Source organism: Monopterus albus, unplaced genomic scaffold, assembly GCF_001952655.1.
Source record: "Monopterus albus unplaced genomic scaffold, M_albus_1.0 scaffold37.1, whole genome shotgun sequence".
Taxonomy (NCBI): domain Eukaryota; kingdom Metazoa; phylum Chordata; class Actinopteri; order Synbranchiformes; family Synbranchidae; genus Monopterus; species Monopterus albus.
Window position 1 is genome coordinate 1,338,735 of NW_018127917.1, and position 20,654 is coordinate 1,359,388.

Here is a 20,654-nt window from a genome sequence, read left to right on the forward strand (position 1 = left end):
TTGCGGTTGGTCCTCCCATCTGGTGTGAACAGTTCTGGCCTAAACTCTGCTGGGCGTTAACTCGACATGATTGACCACATCAGATGCTCCTGTTTACACGCCCAATGACACATGGGTCCATCGCTTTGTTTAGATAAACCCTCAGATAAACCCTCCAAGCAAGGAATTCGCTAACTGCACCAGGGTCACGGTGCAGTTAGAGGAAACAAATCCCAGCTCCTTAGTTGTTGTTATCCCACTGTAACTAATAAGATAAGCAACTTTAAAAACGGTAATATCAGGGTATGAGAAGTATACTGTACATCAGTCAAATTTTAAGTGTATTTGATATGCATGTACTTTTCAAATACTGCAAAATAAGAACATCTTGATCTTACCAATCAAACACAGTGTTACTTATACAGGTGATGTGTTCTGAGGTTCCTCTCATCATGAAGTGTAAACTGAACATGTCTGGTTTATTTTTCAGTGTAAACTACTCTGTTTATTCTCCTGCCCCCCAACGACATCCAAGTTATCTAGTGTTCCAAATTGTGTAGATTTGAAGACACTACCCAAGATGGAAGATCTGGTTCAAAGTCGTGCTGACATGCTAAGAAATTAAGGCTTATTAAACTCATTTGTGAGGCAGTGGTGGCCTAAATATTGGGGATGATCTTGTGACTGGACCAGCAGGATTAAATCTGGGTGGGACAGGTGACAAAGCAGTGCCTGCCATGCCCTGCTTCACAGCAAAGTGGTAGCCTTGAGCAAGGCCCTTAAACTACTGCTCCAGTGGAGCTCCAGTGGTCACCAGGTCAGACTGTGGTTGTACTGGGCAGCTTCCAGATGTGAATGTGCAACTGTGTGAATGTGAAAAGGGTGTTCCTGAAAATGAGAGGTAGTCTCTCAGTGGGCCTACCCTCACTAAATAAATGTTAAACAAAATTAGATTAATCTTTATTGTTACACTGACATGAAACCGTTTTTCCTTGAAAGGTTTTTCTTACATGTATCCCAAATAAGTGATCTAAACTCTGAACTACATTTGTGACTTTGAGAGACTAAAGTCTTTATGTTACTTCTGTGTAGATAATATCAACACAGGTGCAGCATGTCTTCAATAAGCAAGTACAGTTGTGTGTTAAACGGGAAACAAAGACCAAAAATAACCCGCATTATGGATATGTGTGTGGAGGAGACCTCCAACCAAGGGCACCCATTTATATGATTATTTAAGTATATCCTGTTTACCAGAGTTATGCCAGCCTGCTCTCCCTACATGTAAAATTTATGTTTTGCAACAAAAATGGCCACAAGATCTACTGTGGCACTACTATTCTGACTGGATTAACAGCAAACAAACAAACAAACAAATAAATCAGCTTTATATGAAAAGTTTGATTAATCACAATAAAATGTATAGAGCTGTGGATGTGGCAGATTAATTACAATACATCATATAAAGAACCCAGCAAGATATTTATGTAGCAGTAAATAAATTCATCTGACTGAGTACGTGCTCTGCATTTCTGCCCTTGAAGGGTTGTTACTGTGCAGCAGCAGCTAGAGACTGAGGGGCTGAAGAATGTACAGCAGATACCCTATGCAAAGACTTCAGTTAAGTTAGTCATCAAGATAACACATGGGCATTTTGCAGCATTACTTCTATAAAGTGCTGCACAACTGCTGCCCTTGAAAGTTGCTCCCTCCAGACTGTCAGTCTGGCTGGATAGATTCTTCAGACTGGATGCCACCGTGATCCTTCCCTAACTACATGGAGGCTGTCGCACAACAGGGTATTATTGACATGTCCCAGTGGCAGAGCTCCACCACCACCACAGCTGCTCAGCAGCGTGATGCATTTACAGACTTGGGGTAGTGGTAGTCTAGAGGATAAAGAGCTGGGCTAAAACAAGACAGCTGCTAGTGTAAATGCCTGGTCCAGCTGTGGAAATGTGGGCAATAAATGGGAACATTAGTTGCCAATAATAGGAAGAATCAATATGTTTCAGCCTGAAATAGCCTGTGTTAAGGTTACATGATTACATGTAAAGTCCAAACCAAATACACACGCTGAGCGGCATCCATCATGGCCACCTTAGAGTCCATAGACCAATCGCTGATCATATTTATTAACAACTTTTTATCCTTTGGTTTATCTAAACTCATAAATTTAAGAACAACTTCAGGACATGGTAATGTGTTTGCCCATTTTATTATGCAGCTCACAGATGCATGAATGTGAAGGTGAATGTTACTGCAAACACATTTGCAATCCCATCTTTTGCCAGAAAAATAAAAATATAAAAAGCAGGTAGTGCTGCTCTCATCCTTCACCCATGGAGAAACATTTAGACACAGACAGACATTGATATGTAGAGTGAATAGGTGACAATGTGCTCATCCAGCTATTTCCTGAGGCTAACTCTGGTAACAGAGGAGAAAATGTTGTCTTCCTCCTCTGCATAGCCCCCCCACAAGTTCCTTTTTCATGTTGTCTTGCCACATCTGTTGCCTCTGACCCTGAGGTGGATAAATCACAGATCTGACACAGGCTGAGGTAAATTTGACCACTTCCTGTTTCCAGCCCCATTGGGCCCCGTCTGGAATGTGGGTGTGCAGGACTGTGCAGCCCAGTCAACTTTGGAGTTTCTAAATACTGACAGACGTTGCTTCTGTGGGCAGCTCAACAGAAAACAGTGTAGCAAAAATTTGCATTGGACAAACCAGGAAGAAGACGAGAAATATTGATCATTTGTAATACGTTTGACTGGATATGGAGATCTGTCTCTGTTATTAATACTGACTGCTATAAAATGGTGTTTATTGTTGTATAACTGTTGATTGTAAAGGCCTCAAAATTGACTATTTCTTTGCTTGAAACCTTAACATTTTGTAAAAATGCGTGTATCTGTTTAAAACAGCATTTTACCAAGAAGATGCTTATTGCCTCAACACATCGCTTCACATGGTCAGTCACAAACAAACATGATAATGTCCCACACTGTCATGACAAAGGCTACATGTTGAAACTAGGTCATTGTGTTTATAATCTAAGCAGACGAAAGCAGCAAATCCTCACATGTGTGAAGGAGGAACCAGGAATTTTAGTTTGTTTATTTGTTTGTTTCTTAGTTTTTTGGTAGATAAAACAGTCAACAGATTATGGAAAAAGCTGTAAATTAATTTTTTGACAATGGAGGGACTGATTAACTGACTAATCGTATTAGGCTTAGTGCAAATGTCTTCACTATATTCTCTCAGTGGCTAAACAGGATTAAGCTCCTACTTTGTAAAGACATATTTTCTACAGTAATAAGAATAATCCCATGCTTTGAAAATTTTTGAAATTCCATATAAATGTTTGTGAAGAACAGAAAAAAACTGCTGTCATGGTGATAACATGCAAATGACAATACATTTATTTTTGCAACTGAGAAGAGAATAGCAAAGAACAATCATCTACTGTATATAATGATATAACAGCAATAGCTAACCAAGGAGAGGTGACTATTTGTTTATACAAACACCTGAATTTTTAAAGAGCCATGTTTTAAGAGCTGTGTTTTAATGGGATTTAAAAGATCTGCATCTCTTCTGTCCACAATAAAAAAGACTGTGGTCACAGAATGATCTGTCACACATCACGAGACCCTGGCATGGAGCAACAGAGCTACGGTGTCCAACGAACAGTGTGGCCTTTGATAGCATGTCACTCACCACCACCCGGGCCCCCCGACAACCGCTGGTTTTCTTTTAATAACACAGCCTCCTCCTCAGCCCAAGAAAAATTTTCTTGGGGAAGAAGATGATGGAAACGAGTAAAGAAAACGGGAAGAAAGAAACCCCAATTTAGGGTTGTAATAATATGAACACATGGCATTTGAGGGTGCCAACAATAACAAGGGGCTCTGAAACCAGTGCATTCCTTTCAAATGAAACCCCATACTCGCCTGGCAGCCACCATACACTTTTCAACCCTATTCATCATCTAAGAGGCAGACTATGGTAGCACTGAGGGTAAATGCACATGCTGGCTGCTATTCATTGCTCTCATTGTCTCTGCTGTTTTAAGACAAAGATATTTAAAAAGAATAACAGCCTCTGAAATAGCAGTTTTTTTCTGACATCTCCATTATATAACACAATCTGAATATCATCACATTTATGGCTTGTGCTAATTATACGTTTGCTGGTAATGTTGAGAACGATGGGACTTTAGCAGACATGGTTGTACAAGGACCAGAGAGGAAGATTACATCAACTACAGCAGCTTCTGGCAGCACTGTAGTGGGATGTGAGAAAGAGTTTTGGGACTTACCGACTACTTTGGGCAGTTTCTGTCGCCTCAGTGGAATACGAGGAAGTTTAGTGCTGATTCGGCTGAATCGTCCACACAGGATCCGCTTGGCTTTTTTGCTGTTGGTAGAGTTGTCTTGGTTAGGACTGAAAAGGGATGATGCCATGGAAATCCAAATGAATCATTCAAAAGAGGCATGTTAAACCTGGCTCTGTGCCTCTTTGAGGGGTGAGGGGCAGCTCACACTGCTACTCTCATGGTAATATCAATATATATATGTACTAGGAGAAAGGTAAAAAGAACATACTTTCCTCTATTTTTATAACCATAGATGTTTCCAACTAAGAACTCAAGCCCCCAGCATGAACCACTGGGGCAAAAGACACCAATCTGTCACTCACTTGTGGTCGTCTTTGTGTCGACACAGGCAACAGCAACAAAGCAGCGAGAGGAGGACAATCAGTAAAAAGGAGACGAGGGTTCCAGCTGCAATAACACCCATCCTCTGGTTGGGCTCTGAAAGAGGAGATGCAATGAAATCTGGGTGTGCCACACTGAAGCAGGGAAGTTCTGACTGTCGGTTTAAACTAAACTTTGCTAAAGACCTTGGCACATAGTAAATTATTCTGATTTATTTAAAAAAAACTACAGATGAGTCAAGTCAAGAGTGTAGCTGATGGTCTGTAATCCTTATCAATGTGATTGTTAGCTTTGATAATAAAAACAGAGCATTGTGTTGCACAGTCACAATAAATAATGAACTATTAATCTTATTTCTCTCAAGACATGGGACTACTTATCCTTTTGTTTCTGATTTTCTACAAGCAACTTCCTCCCCTCACGTGCTCTTCGCTACATGCTCCTCACATAACTCATCAGTGATTTAGTGAGATACACAGATTCTGTTCTGTATACGTCTGGATGGCATTTGGCACACAGTGACACTACACACTAGAACAGAAACAAACCATCAGTTAAGGGGTTAGAGATGGTCACCCTGGGGTCTTTACACTGTCACATAAGACTCAGAAGCTTGTTTGGCAGTCTGGGTGTGGCACGTTGCTAGTATGGGGGTAGCGTTACTGTAAAAGTGACAAGGTCTTGTGATATCACCTACCCACCTGCTGCCACCTATCATGTACACTGGCCAAAATCCCTGATATATTTTGTGCATAATACAATGATATGCTCCCTGCTTTTTGTCACCCTTCTAAGACCTGCTTTTCTCTTTGCTTCTCTCCATCCCACACTTTGTTTCTTCTTCCTTCCTCTCCCTCTCTCTCTCTCTCTCTCTTCCTCTTTCGCTGGCTGGAGAGGAACAGAGCCAACAAACACAGCCATAAAAAGGACACTGGTCCGGGTCTGGAAACACTATCAAGGCCTCGCAACGTTAACTCTACTACTACACACACTGACCTCAATAAATCTGTATGTTAGTACTCAATGTGTACAGCCAACTATTAGACACAGGCCATATTAACAGCATCTGTTGTTTGGACAAACTGTTTTAAAGGGTTAGAACTGTTTGTGTATGAGTAGTGTGAGAAAAAAAAATCCTGTTTTGTCTCAGAAAAGTTACATTATTTAAAAAATCATCAGTTTCTCTCTACTGCTCTTCATAGAAACCTCTTTAAAAAATTATAACCACAAAGTATCTGGTTGGTCTTCAAAGAATGAAGGCTTTCTTACGGAGATAGCAGGCACCAGACACAGGATCACAGTTCTTCTCATGGCAAGAGCAAGTTAGGTTGCAGTTCACTCCGTACTGGCCAGGTTGACAGGTCATATTGCAGCTTGAGCACAGAGAAGAGACAAAACAACATCTGTTTATAGTTCATTCCAAGTAACAGATGTGTTAAATAGGACATAGAAAAAGAGAAAAGGATAAATAGGATCAGCTTTTTGTTCCATGCAAGGTTTTTTTCTATAACAGAAATTTGTAGGAATTTCACTTCTTTTTTCCCAGATTGTGGTTTATCCGTATCTGTAAAGATATGCCTCAAATTGCACTCCTTAAATTCCCAAGTGTGTGACAAACGTTATATGAAAGGCATCAACTGTTTTCTATGTGCGCTGCGTGCTGCCGAGGGCACGGACATGAGTTGCCTTATGACTTACTAGGTGCCATAAAACCCTGGGTCACATAGACACTCTCCGGTGACAACATGACAGATGCCGTTAAAACAGTGACTGCAGTTGTTCTCACAGTTCTCACCATACGTGCCATTGGGGCAGCGCACCTCACACCTGTGGCACACAGACGGAATGCCATGATTACAGTCATTTTCAAGCTTAGCTGAATGGGTCTTGGGCATTATCACAGTCACTGTAGGAGCTACTAGTTAAACGCACTACCATGATAGTTTTAACATTGAAAATGACAAAGCTTTTCTTTCACACATTTTCAGATTTTACAGTATGTTTTCTTACCTGTCCCCAATCCAGCCAGGGTTACAGTGAGAGCACTTGCCATGAATGGGGTCACAGTGGTGACCGTCTTTACAGGTGGGACACACTTCCTGGCAGTTTTCACCAAAGAAGCCCTTGGAGCAGAGCTGATCACATCGTGTTCCGTTCCAGCCTCGGTCGCAGGTGATGCAGGTTCCCTCTGTCACCTTACAGGGCTGCTGGCCCTTGCAGTGTCCACACCTGTGGTCAGTCAAGGAAAATTGGAGAAAAAAAAAATCAACTTTTTTACACAAAAGTCATCCATCTCATCTACGTATACTGAAACAGTTTAGGCATGATTAATCATAATAATCTGTATTTCCATTTCTCAAATTGTTACTTTAATGATTATTTAGAGAGGAGATAAAAAGATTGAACTCTGTGTTCTTTGGGGTTTATAGCAACTGCACAGTGTGAAAATGGTCCAGTCCATGGAAGGTAAAGCACTTGACCTAAATTGCTTTTACATGCTGGCGGATAATTATGAGATAATGCGAATACCAATTCCTAAATCTCACTTTATTATTGCTTCATTAAGTAACATGTTCAGGTATTTTAAGGACTATCAGCTGCAGTATATATCAAATCCTATTTCCTATCAAAACCACTAATGGATCAGACAAGGAAACTGAACATTAGGCATCTGCTGATCTTTTTCTCCCACCTGTTCCTGCAGTTTTGACCATAGAATCCAGCAGGACACGGTTCTCTGCAGAACTTCCCACGGTACCCTGGTGTACAGGTACACGAGCCGTCTGCCTGGTTGCACTTGCCATGAACACACTGACAATATCGTTCACATCGTGGGCCCCACAGCCTCTCTCGGCACTGGCAACGTCCCGTGAACTGGTCGCATGGTGAATTGTTACAGTTACACTGGATTCCACAGTTCCTCCCTGTCCAGCCAGAGTTGCACATACATCGCCCCGTCACTGCATCACATACAGAGTTGATGCTGCAGTAGCAGTTGTTGTTGCACTGGGGACCCCAAAAGCCAGGGTGGCATGTGCATTTGCCCGTCTCTTGGTCACATTTGCCCTTTTGGCATAAGCACGCGTTCTCACAGTTTGGTCCCCAGCGATTGTGGTTGCAGGTACACTCGCCAGTCAAATCATCACACTGACCATTGGGGTGACAATTACATTTCCCCTTGCAGTCAGGCCCCCAAAACTGGGCAGGACACTCTGTTAAATGACAGTATAATCATGAGAAAACAGGCAAAGATTCGTCTGACTTGTCAAGAGTAGAAATCTACAGGTATGCTAGCCACTCTTGGGTACAGCTATGTTTTGATCTAAATGGTAATACCACCATGGTAACATACTCACAAAGGCAATGCTAACATGAGGGAATGTCATTAGTTGTGCAAGTATTTAGCCAAAACCAAAGTACTGGACAAATTAAATCTGACTTGATGAAGGCATGAAAAGGGATCACCAAAGTTATTATAACTGAGGGGAACATGAATTTTTAAACCATCCATTGAATAATTGTTGAGACTTTTTACTCAAAACCACAAATGTCAACTGTATGGTGGTGCTACAGGGAAAGTCACAGGGTTGCCAAAGTCATCCTGTGATTCATCCTCTGGTACAAAATTCCATGGCAATCCATCAAAAACATATTTCAGTCTGGAACTAAAAGTGCTGGACTAACTGACCAGCTGGGCTACTCTGCCATGCTTCTGGCATGGTTAAAAATCCCTAGTGCAGTAAATTCATTATTGTGTAGGTTTCAATTTTTAACAAGAACTAATCATTGGTTTTTAACTTGTGAAATTTATTCTATTAATTTGACCTTTTACAGCAACACCATAGTCAAGAGGTAGAAATGAACAGAGAAAATGTGTAAAATCCCTTACTAGTGTCACAGCTAGCTCCAAAGTATCCATGACGACAGCGACATTCATTCGGCCTGACACACACCTCATTTTCCTTGCAGGTGAAGTTGCCTTTGCAGAGAGCTAGTGTGAACAAGAATAGACCACATTATTCAACTGGCTTGTACAGCAAGCTACAGTATATAACATGCATCAGTAAATGTTAGCACTCTGTGCGGTTCATACGTGTCAGGCATTCATCTCCTAGCTGGCCCCATCCACTGCAGCACACCCATCCTGATGACCTGGGGGAAAAAGTGATTTCAAATGAGCAAGGAAAGATGAAGTGCATAACTAAAATAAAGTAAAACAAACACATATCAAAGCGGCATCCACACCCGACTCGTACCTCTTTGATCTGACAGTTTTTATTGATGCAGCTGATTCAGCAAACATTTGTAGGGCATTGTACATAATACATATGCTTAGCACATGGTTGTATAATTAACTGAATATGGGTAACTCAAAGTTGTACAAGGTATGCAAAACCTGTTAAACCCTGTTAAACAGTTTACCAGATTCTTTGACTTTCCCCAGCCTTTGTGAAAATACTGAAGTATGAATATTCAGGGACAATATTTTGCAGACACGTCTTAGGCCTGTCGAAAAGGATGACTGTTCCTCCTGTGCCTGCGACCTCTGTGGGCCTGTGCAACATGTGAGCTTCCCCTAAACATGGCAGTTTGCGTTAGGTCAGTGAGTATGGAGCAACGCTGTTTTTTTAATCTTGCCAAACTAGGCGTATGGAAGACATCACAGTTCTAACATCTGTATGCTTTCACTTTTCCAATATAGCAGTTGATTTAACATCTAGTAGCACTGCTGCTCCAAAATTGTGATGAACTCCAGTGAACATGTATAGAGTTGACCCTTGTTGACCTTTAACACATTGACATTCCATGTTGGCATTCAGGAAAAAGGATGACCTCATCGTTGTGCACCATTAATGTGATGTTTATGAACAAAGCTTTGCTTCTGCTTGGTTTTCATTATTTGACAAGAGTTGTAACTAGTTCTGACAAAGGGTTCAAACTGCTGCTCTTTTACTGATTCAAAAACACATTTTTTTCTGCATCATTATTTAAAACATCACAAAACATCTTTTCTTTTGTTCCCAGATATTTTTTTCAGGAATACTTGATTATACAAAACAATGAGTTTTAAATAAATCATCAAATAGTAAAGTTAGGGTGTAGCTAGATTCAGCAGCAGATTTTGTAATGTGAGGACACATTAGCAAAGCTGACTGGTGATGATAAATGCTGAACTACTTCCTTCTATTCATATGATTCAAGACAGAAAAAACTAAAAACAATATGGTCATAATGGGAATGAGTGAGTGGTATGGTTTTATATTGAAAGGAGTGCAAAATGGCAAACTTGTCGAGCAATGGAGGCCAGCGCTATATACGGCATATCACAGTGAAAGCTCCACAAAGCACAAAAACAGGCCATACTTTCCTGGTAGATGACAATTTGCTGCACTCTGAAGCAAAGGAAATTATGTGAGATGACAGCACTGTTCAACTTTTGATGAACAAGTCCTGATTACTTGACAGTTCAGCCTGACTGCACGAGTTTATGCAGTGTGTGTTTCTTCTGATAAGCTATTTTCAGTTTTGCTCCAAGAATTTTGAATGCACAGGAAATTTTATTTAGTGTTCATGGTCATCTGTTGCAAAGTCTATAAGCAGGTCAAGTTATGTTTGCAAGAAACAATAAGTACTTCAACAAAACTATAAGCGCACGACCTTTCATCGCACATATTTTATATCATAATGAAAAATGAGTCACATATGTGCTGTTTATTGCCTACCATAATTTCAAAATTCATAGTTCAACAAGCTTGGATACTGCAGCCAGCACCTGTGGACTTGAATGTTTTCCTTATACACCTGTACTGTAACTAGACATACACATGCTCAGCTATGTGAATTCATATAATTCTGTTACTTTTTAAAATTGCTCTTAACCCTGAAATAAACTGTTAATCAAAATAAACTGTTTTAAACGTTTTATAACTTAAATTCCCTCAAACTCTTCAAAACCTCCTTTAAAAAGTCAACCACGATGTTTTAGCAAAGGGCACCACTATTATTATGGCGTTTAATAACAGCGCCCCCATACACAGCAATGAACACACTCCTGTTCCAGATGTACACATCTGTATAGCTGCTTTCCTCAGCTGACTCCTCCTCCTGCTATACAGCGGACTGGGAACGCGTTATACACTGCATGTTGAAAATAAAAAGGTCAACGCCTAATAATACATAAAAATGGCAGCGTTAACAGGATTTCACACGATATAAAAACAATACAACAGACTTTTAGAATAAAGTCACATTTTACAAGTCATTCTTTCATTTTAGTGAAAATCGCCATGGCCATGCTGAAAAATGGATTGGATCACGTCATTAATGCCTCATATTCAATTTTAACACAATTCAAACGCTGACCGAACTATTTTAAATAAAGTTTTGTCCTAAACTAAGGGAGAACGAGTCCGAAATATCACAAGGAAAACTTAGAAACAAGCTGGCATACATTAACAGCCAGCAGAATGAATCTTATTTTCTTCTGCACTGATGCTTACCCAGGTGCTTTGCATACATTCCTGCCTTTGGGATTGAGTTCTTGGCTGAAACTGGAGCAAAAGAAAAGGAAAACTGCTGCAACAACAGCAAAAGTGTTCTTCACTTCCATTGTACAAGCAGCAGCAGCATCCTTCTAGATGCATTCTCCTTCTCCAAAAGTAAAGATGGTGGGGTTTCACTGTATTGTAAACACTCCAATTACTTTCACACACATAATCCAGATGTATCTACTTTATAAATATCAAATCCTTGTCCTTAAGGTGCTTTAAAAAGTCTTTAAAAGCCTCTACGCCATCGAGAGATTCAGCAGCGAAAAAGTGACCAGCGACACAAACCCCAGCAAACTGGGTAAGTCACCGTATTCTTCATAAATGTTTTCCTGCAGTGCGCGGCTTACTCCGTAAAAGTTTCTAAAACAAGCCATCATGCAAGGCTGATGGGTCCAGACTCATACTGAAACAGAAAGAATTTTGTTTCCACCATAATGTCCTCAACACATCTGGAAGCGTGTAGGTTGATGCTAATCTTGACAAAAATTAAAGTCAATTAGCTGCCTTTCGCCTTTGGCTCTCTGAGGAGAAGCGCCCAATTCGTAACTTTTGTCTTCTCTAGCGCTCTCAGGAGTGGCAGGAGGGAGATTCCTGATTTGTTACTCTATCTTTGGCTTTGTGCGCCATGCGTGCGCCACCAAATTTGCATAGCCTGGACTGTGCGCAACATTAAAGGCCCAGGTTAAAAATCTCTTTGCAACGTACAGTAATTTTAATTGTAACAAATATAAGTTTAATGGAGGCTATTAAGATGGAAAATAACTGCTCTTTTATGTCATATTACCAGTATTGTCGTTATCCTTGACAGTTGCGCACATTTTAAGCAACTACGTCTCATCATACAAACTTTAAATTGCACACTTGTAGATGCGATTCAACATGAATCGCATTGAGTGTGTGTGTGTGTGTGTGGGGGGGGTGCAACAGTACAATACTCGTTGGACAATAGCTCCCCCACCTGTTAACATGAAAGAAGTGGTGGGGGCATATGTCACGCTCTGCATTAAATCTTGTACATTCAAGTGTCAGGCCTTTGAACTACTGGAGACTATGGCGCCAAGAGAAACATTATGTTTTTATTGACTATAATAGCATCCAGTCCGATGCTTTCTTCAACAAACAGTTGCACAATCATATGCCTCACAAGAGCTCATCTCATTGCACTGGACGGCTTTGTGGATCCTCAGGGGACTTTGAAGAGGTTCAGGTCCTGAATAAAGTCATTACTCCTCTACAAAATGTTGTCACTGTAAATCTCCTGCCATGATCTGTCATGTCAACAAAACTCACTGCCAAAATATAAAAAACAAATACTGAGGCTCCACATTTGTGATGTCTTTCAAATAAGTTTACATAACTACTTATTGGTTTATGAATAGTCTAATGTTTTCTGTTGTTCTGACTACAGCTGATGTAGTCAAATAGATAGACAGACAGGTAGAAAGAGGGGTCTTTAAGTTGTGTAATTCATGTAAATTGTTATGCATGACAAAACTGTTCCAGGGGTGAATTTTGAGTCCCACAATTACTTAGCCTAGATATTACTCATGCATGAGATTATTTGTCTGGCAAATTATTCTGAAAGCGAGGGACTCACATGAATAGTAGCAGCCAATCTGTCTCCAATTTAGTGCTCTCCAAGGGAATGAGGTCGTTTCCTTGCAAGACAAGTTTCTGAAACAAATTATTAAGTATTATCAAAAGAATCACTGGTGTACGACGTATTTAGGGCCTTTAAGCACATCATGCTACAATGGATAAATGCTCAGTAAAAGAATAAGTTTTAGTCAGGTAAAACTAGGTTATAGTCAGCAAAATGTACAAAAGTGCTCATCAGGCAAAACGTCCACTTTCAGGGGGAAATATAGTATAGGCCTACCTATATGCACCAATGTTTAGCGTTACTGGGCACAATATACAATGTACATTCTATTAATACTCTATTATTTAACTGTTTTGTTGTTTGGCTCTTATTTAATTACCTAAACACTTTTCACAACATTTGCATATTCAAAATATTACCGTGCATGATGGTTAATTGGGCCACAGGAGTGGCATAATATAATCAGCTGTTGTTAGACATGTAGGTGGCAAACGAGTGGCACACTAGGAAATATACACTCACTGGCCACCTGTACAATTGTATGTAGTTCATTGCAACACTAGTCATTCTCACCGATAACATAGATTGGATAGTGCTAGACATATTTATATTGTTATTCCTGTATTAATGCATACGGTGATGCATGGGAGTACCGTACTGCAGGTTCATTCTTTCCATATTTTTCATGGAATCACTGGAAAACTTGGCCGAAAGCAAGTGATGACCCTGAATGTGAAGTAATAATTAATCTGACATTACTCTGATTCATAGTGTAGTTGCAATAATTCACTCTTTGATTTGAAATTAGGACTATTAAAAATAAATAACAGACACGTTATATACATGTACATATCCAAATAGTGTGCTGTCACTCTTTCTGCCCAGATAATGACTCTAGGTAAGAAAACGCTTGGCCAGAGAGCCTTTGACCAGCTCATGAAGATGACATTTTATGGCCAGTTTGTGGCTGGAGAGGATCACAGGACCATCAGACCGCTGATCAAGAAGAACCAGGCCTTTGGTGTCAGATCCATCCTCGACTACAGTGTTGAGGAAGACATCAGCCAGTCGGAGGCATAACTGAAAAAGATGGAGCATGAACTTTGTAGTATTACCATAAAGTACAGTTCAGTAGTCATTACATGTAGAAAAAAGAAAAGAAAAGAAAAGTCTATGCTTTCAGTATTTCAAGTGAAATTTTTAACAGTATCAAAGTTAAGAGGAATCAGGGGTATGCATACTGACAAAAACTAAAAAAATAAAAAATAAAAATAACTATTGCACAATTTATGTTTTCCTCTCACTTTATGGTAAAAACTGATTTTTATTACAACCAGAAAATAAACACTCTTAGTCATGGCTCCCTCCTTCTGGACTAGTTGCTCTGAAGAAAATGTGTCACTTGTTAGGAATCGTGTCACAGGGTCAGCACAAGACAGTGGCCATCTGATCTGGGAGCTGTTGTAAACTGGTTTGATAGCACAAACCTTATGCAAGCAGTCTCTATGCACAGCAGCAGTAATGCTACTTACAGTCATGGCCAAAAAATATCGGCACTCCTGCATTTCTGTCAGATAACGCAATGTGAAACCCAGTGTCAGAAAGTTGGGTCTCCATCAGAGATCATGTGGAGAGATTTCAAAATGGCAGTTGGGAGAAGGATCCCTTTAAAACTGAAAGACCTGGATCAGCTGGCAAAAGAAGAGTGGTCCAAAAATCCAGTACAGGTGGAAGAAACTCAGATGGTTACAGGAAGTGACTGATTTCAGTCATTTTGTCCAAAGTGTGTGCTGCCAAATATTAGGTTGAGTGTGTCAATAATTCTGTCCAGTCCAATTCTGGAGTTCTGTGTAGATTGTAGCAGATTTGGATTTTGTTTCTCAGCTTTTTTTATGTTGTTCCAATGCAAACAAAATAAATAAACATGAGAATACAAAAGAATTTGTGATTGCAGCAATTTTCTGGGAGAAGTGGTGCATTACCTGACAGAAATGCAGGGGTGCCAGTATTTTTGGCCATGAAGGTAAGTTGTGGCTTTGGGCATTTGTGCATTAGGAGTAATTAGGACACCTCATAGTCCAGTTTGGCCCATTTAAGAGTTGATTCATATAGTCAGAGAATATTTCTGATGCTCATTTCATTGAAGTGAAAAAGACAAATGCACTTTCCAGATTTACTTAGTAAAAGTATAACAGTCAGCCAAAGAAGACTGACCTTTTAATTCTCAGACAACATCTTTAGCTTTCTAAATGTCAGACATTGTGAATAAACAAGGCTGTTAGGCAGTATATTAAAGGGTCAGGTTGTTTAAGTCTGTTGATGTAGAGTGACAGCTAGAGCCAAACAGAATGTCCTTAATTATAGTTTCATCACATTCTGTAACGTGATAAAGTTTTCCATGCAATCAACATATAAAAAAGGGTCAAAAAGTTTACTTTCAACCTTTCTTGTATGTTTTTGATATCACAAGATTTTCACTATACAGCTTTGATATGTTTCATCATGGTGACATCTGCTTGCAAAACAGGTATCAAACTGGTCAGTCAATCTAGAAATCTTACAGGTGGAGAGCAAGGTGCATTAAGCCAGCTTAATCACAGACAGCAGGGTTTGACAGGGGCTCCAATAATCTGTTAAGATTGCAAGAACAACATTGATCAGTTTTTTTGCAACAAAAGATACAAGCAACGGAGAAATGTCCTGGTTTGGAATCGAGAGCATGGCGTTCAAAATGCCAGCGTTCAGATGCATATGCCAAAAACTACAGTCCTTGATTTTACACAATTTGATTAATGCAGGCTTTTGAAGGCTGGTTGTCAAATTCTTGCTAAAGGTTCACCAGTTATCAATATCTAGCATTATTTGAATTCTTGGCAGTGTAACATTGGAAAGAGAACTTGTATCACTGGACCTTTGTTAATCCCAGCTAGTCAGTGATAGTAGACATGTTGAATTTTTTAGACCTAAAATTAACAATTATTTTTATCACTGATTAATGTCTTTTTAAAAAAAGACATTTATTTGTTTTTTTTGTTTGTTTATACTAATAATTGGTTATTTATTCAGTCTAAATGATGCCAGAAAACAGAGAAATGTGTTCTGACTAAAGGTCCAAAACCCAAACATGTTCATTTTATAATTATGTAGAACATTAAATGTGCCCCAAATGGCATTTATTGTTAAAAGAAGATAAGTTCCTTTAGTTTTCCTGCCTTTGAATCTTACTGACCTGTGATGTTCAGCATTCTTACTGTTCAGTCATCTGTATGGTTACATGAGCTCCCGGCTGCTCATGATGAGGGGAGGAGAGGTCAAGTGTAGAGTGATGCTATAGTGCCCTCTCTGGGGGGCCGGGGGGCTGGCAGCGGGGCAGCAGCATATATAGGGGTCACTAAACACAACTTTGGCCTCTGTGGCATGTTACTGCCACAGAGGCCAAAATGTTTACAGAAAGATTTCCAAATTGAACTTTAAAATGCTGAACTTGATGCAGCTTACATTTCTAATGTTGCCCAAGTGCAGGACACATTGACTCACCCTATCCTTTTGTATTCCTTTTAACTCAGCTTGTGCGTATCTGCTGCAGAGAAAGAAAAATTAGAGGTAAGCTACCTTGTTTTGCTCTCATTTGTGGAGATAGTATGTGATGTAACTAGAAGTAATGGGGAGGACTGCAAAGACAAAAACTATAAAGTGCACAAACAGTTAAGGGGCCGTCGCAGGGGAGTGACAGGGACCTGTTGAGGCCAAATGTGACCAGCACATGAAAACCTTCATCAAATGCATCAAAGCATCTGGTAAGCAAAAAGAAACTAAACAGTATCAGTAGTACAACTTTACAATATCTATGTTTTTGCACATTGTGTTAAAGTTGTAACTCTATGACTCAAGTCAGAAGGTACTGATATAGACTTCTATGGCTGGTTTACTGAAAGGAAAGATGTATCTTCAAGCATGAAACATTCAAGAAATATCTCTGAAATATCTGTAAAACAATTTAAGTTTTGCAGAACATATTTCATTATATTAGAGGCAATTTAGCGGAACATTCATTTTAATAAATTAGACTGAGAAGAACAAATTGTCTTAAAAGACTGTGATGCATTTTTGTTGTGGTAATACTTGACATAATAACTTAGTTTCATCATTATATCACAGAAGAATCATTGTTTTCCCAACACATTTGATCACAGTCTTTCTTTCTTGATTTATGCCTCATCGTTCCCTTAGTTTTCACGTCAAACCATCTTATGAAAGGAGTAAGAAGCTATGATAGTTTATATTACAGTAATTTTAGTATAACTCTTCTTTCATCTTTAGGGACAAGCTTAGCTACAGAGTGGCTAAAGAAAGAAAAAAGGATACTACTAATATTCACATCTACGCTGTTGCTATCATAACTTCACAGGTCTCTACTGGCCTTCCTAAGGCTGTTGATTTGACAGTTTCAGCCTCTACAGAATCAGCATTTGCCATCCTTGCATATAAATCTCAGCTGTCTCTTAACACCAGACCACTTGGATCACATGAAGTGCACATGCAGAAATGAGTCTGCAGCCCATAACGGGACATATGAACCGAGACACCTCGGTATTGACAAGCTGTCTTAACGAAGCACCGCTGACGGCTCTTACCACTTTGTTTGTCAGTCAAAGACAGACAGCCACTTGTCTGCCTGTGTGAGGCTCAAGGTAAAATGGCCTTGACTGTTATTGATGTAAACAGACATGTTTCTTTGTTGTTTTCTCGAGGGATAGAGCAGTCAGTGCTGTGGATTTGAATCCTGAAACAATAAAAAAGTTGTTTTGAAATACAGCAGATTGAAGTTACCACCTACTACTCCCCCTTTTTTAAGGGTGCCGGTGTTCATGATTTTGTTTTGAGACATATGGGATTTTCTTTCTCTGACTTTTGTTTTATTGTGTTATGTTTTGAGGCTTTGCTAGTAATTGTGGATTAGTTAAAATGCCATTATTTTTCAACGAATTTGAAGAGTAAGCCCTGGCTTATAGTCAGTATGTGAGCCTGAGTGGCAGACAGCAGCTCTTCTAATTCACATGCAGCAAACTGAGGGCGTCTGTGCAAATGCTGCAAACCTGCCTGATTACGAGGATTGTAGCAGTCATTCATTGAGGGAAAGCGTTCCAGTTGATGTCAAATTGTGACATTTTCTGGGGTTTGTCCAAAATAAACTGAAAAAGATGTTTTTTATTGAAATCGCAAATCCAGAAATTATAACCATTCAGTAAAAAAAACAGCATTTTAACACCTCCATGAAGAGTCTGATAATGTTTGCACATACACAATCTAATTCATCTGTTTATCCTCTTCAGCTGTGCTACTCTACAAAAGACCTTTTTTCTTTTGTTGTCTTCCATTCCATCCAATTCAACCCAAGGCCAAGTAGGCTTCCCTGTCTATAAGTACGTCCCCTATGGGCCAGTGAATAAGATGATGCAGACTTGCCTCTGGGGAGCTTCTCTACAGACTGGCGTGCTGAAAGCACAGAAGAAGAGACAGAGTGTGTGCATTTTTTTTTTTTTTGGTCCTTTTGGTTGATTGCTGCTGCTGTGCTATTCTGTCACTGGATGTACAGCTCCTATTGTACCCTGTCCTGGAGTTTTACTGCTGATGGACTGTTGTTTTCTTCATTACTTATTACCATCTGTTCCTCCCTGTTATTAGCCACTTTCACCCCCATCCTTTCCTCTATGTTCTGCCCATGTTCTCTCTGTGTCTTTCCTTATCTGCCTCTGCATCCATAAGCATTCTTCATTTTGACTTCCTGTTGTCTACAGAGCTCTGGAATCTATCAAGCAGGCATCTTTACTGCTCCAAAAGGACTCTCTAAAATGTCAATGAGACCGGGGTGGGTGTCTCTTTTTATCACCCTATCTATCTTGGAGAGGGACAATAATAAAAATAACAGGCTTGATTTAAATGGTAGTAAAGGAAATATCAATATTCCCTTACTATATGATGTTTTTTTCTTTTGGACAGCTACATTGTACCTCTAGGAGGCTGCTTTGCACGGTATATTTGTATTTGAGGTTGTAATGCTGGTTAGAAAAAGATGCCTGTTTATGAATCAAGCGTAAATGGCTCCTGCAGCATATCCCTCTTTTTGTGAGAGTGCAATACTTCTGTTATTGCATTCTTGGTCACTGAGGTGTTACAAGAAAACATACAGCATCAGTATTCAGTAAGTGAATTTTCTTTTAATATAGAGCCCTGCGAGTCTGACAGATAATATACAAGAGAATAATAAGTTACGGGGCTGCCTCTTGGGCTTATTGCACCTTGATGGATTAACATTGTGCAGTTCCTATCTTTGATGATGTAAATATGTTTGAAGGTGATGATTCTATTTGTGGTTTTATATCTCATTTTATGGACCTATGAAATAAAGCAGCAAATAAATGTGTACTGTATGAATGGCAAAAGTGTACATTAAATTTTTATTATGGAAAGGAAGGACTAGGTGTTACTGACATCAGTATTATAGTATTATATCCAAGATGAGCTATTTGTAGAGCTTAGATTGTCCTTTGTTTTTATTCCACTTGGTTATTGATATACAATTAGAACTTGAGTCAGAGGGTAACCACGTGTCATAATAATTATGGCCTTGTCATTGTATGAGTGCAGTTAGTGCTCTGCAAACCATCATTTAATTACCCATGATGCTATGTTCAATACAGATCACAGAAATTGGATGCATTAATCATTACTCAGAAGAAACTTCAGTGGATGGTAAGTTTTAGTGAGGCAGAGCACAACAGAGCTGTCACTGCTGCTGTATTCTATCAGTTTAATTAAGAACCAAGTCTGCTTTTGATGTAAGATGTGCCTTTGGGTATATATTTGCCAACAACCCATTCAATGGCACAGGAGTATTCTGGTTAGCTTCAATTGCAAAGACGATTTAGAGGACATATTACGCTGTAGTGTAAAAAATTCTTCACGTTTCTACTCAGTTAAAACAAGCATGGGCTCAACACATTCTCTGGGATTTATCAACTCCTCTCCCTACATTAAAGCATGCGGAAATGTGATGCTGAGGCTAGTTTGAATTTTGACATTGTGTCATTAAGGACGTGAAAGACTGCACATGTAATTGATCTATCTGGGCTCCTCGGCCGTTGGACCCACATGAGTTTATGGTTTGGATGGTACCGCACAGTTCTCTGGTGCTTTTCAAAGCACAGATATTTAGTGACAAGCCCTGATTTGAAAACATACCAAATATTGTTTTTCAGGTTTAAAATGTTGAAAACATTTGCTTTTTCTGCAGCAAAATGGATAGATTTACTTGCTGCTTTCCAGCAGCCACGTAATTTCCAATCAACGAAACTAAGGAGTGTTTTTTTTAGCTTTTGACAGCAAACAGAGATTACTGGTTCACAGTGCACAAAAACTAGGCTTGAGAACCTTCAATTGAATTGTTAAAATCATAACCACAGTAAGGAGATGATGTTAAAACTCTATTACGCTCCAGGAGGTTTGACAAAGGTTAGAGTAATCATTTTGCAATATACAGTAGAAAACTGACTGAAAAAACAAAATAAACAAAAACAAATGCTTTTTCCTTAAGCCTAAAGGAGTTTTGATCTGTCAGCACAATGTTTACCATGTAATCCCACCTAAACATTTGCTCCAGGAATTTGATATTCTCACTTCATCAACATTTTGTGGAACTACAGATGAGTCTGTCAATGTACTACATGTGACTGTGGCAAGGGTAGCACTCCCTCGCCACCTGCCTGCTGACTGACCTTTGGTTGCTTTTTCATTTCAA

At 39.5% G+C, this 20,654-nt stretch overlaps 1 protein-coding gene across 6 annotated transcripts in view; it reads right to left on the reverse strand.

Annotated features, from left to right (window-relative positions):
• scarf2 (scavenger receptor class F, member 2) overlaps nt 1–17,718 on the reverse strand; it is a 24,194-nt gene extending 6,476 nt beyond the window's left edge. The window contains exons 1-14 of one of the 6 annotated variants that reach the window (XM_020598282.1): nt 17,491–17,718; nt 16,394–16,436; nt 16,086–16,214; nt 15,418–15,486; nt 13,700–13,936; nt 12,851–13,582; nt 8,796–8,854; nt 8,592–8,693; nt 7,395–7,914; nt 6,713–6,931; nt 6,401–6,529; nt 5,972–6,075; nt 4,684–4,798; nt 4,304–4,401 (exon numbers count right to left, since the gene is read on the reverse strand). In XM_020598282.1, coding sequence (XP_020453938.1) covers nt 4,304–4,401; nt 4,684–4,798; nt 5,972–6,075; nt 6,401–6,529; nt 6,713–6,931; nt 7,395–7,914; nt 8,592–8,693; nt 8,796–8,854; nt 12,851–12,852 — 1,348 coding nt within the window. In that variant the 5' untranslated portion in view covers nt 12,853–13,582; nt 13,700–13,936; nt 15,418–15,486; ... (1 more) ...; nt 16,394–16,436; nt 17,491–17,718. Of the gene's footprint in view, nt 1–4,303; nt 4,402–4,683; nt 4,799–5,971; nt 6,076–6,400; nt 6,530–6,712; nt 6,932–7,394; nt 7,915–8,591; nt 8,694–8,795; nt 8,855–11,202; nt 11,973–12,850; nt 13,937–15,417; nt 15,720–16,085; nt 16,215–16,393; nt 16,437–17,490 lie in introns of those variants that run through there. The other 5 variants (XM_020598278.1, XM_020598280.1, XM_020598281.1 and 2 more) reach the window with 5 other exon arrangements.
• Between the last annotated feature and the right edge of the window lie 2,936 nt (nt 17,719–20,654).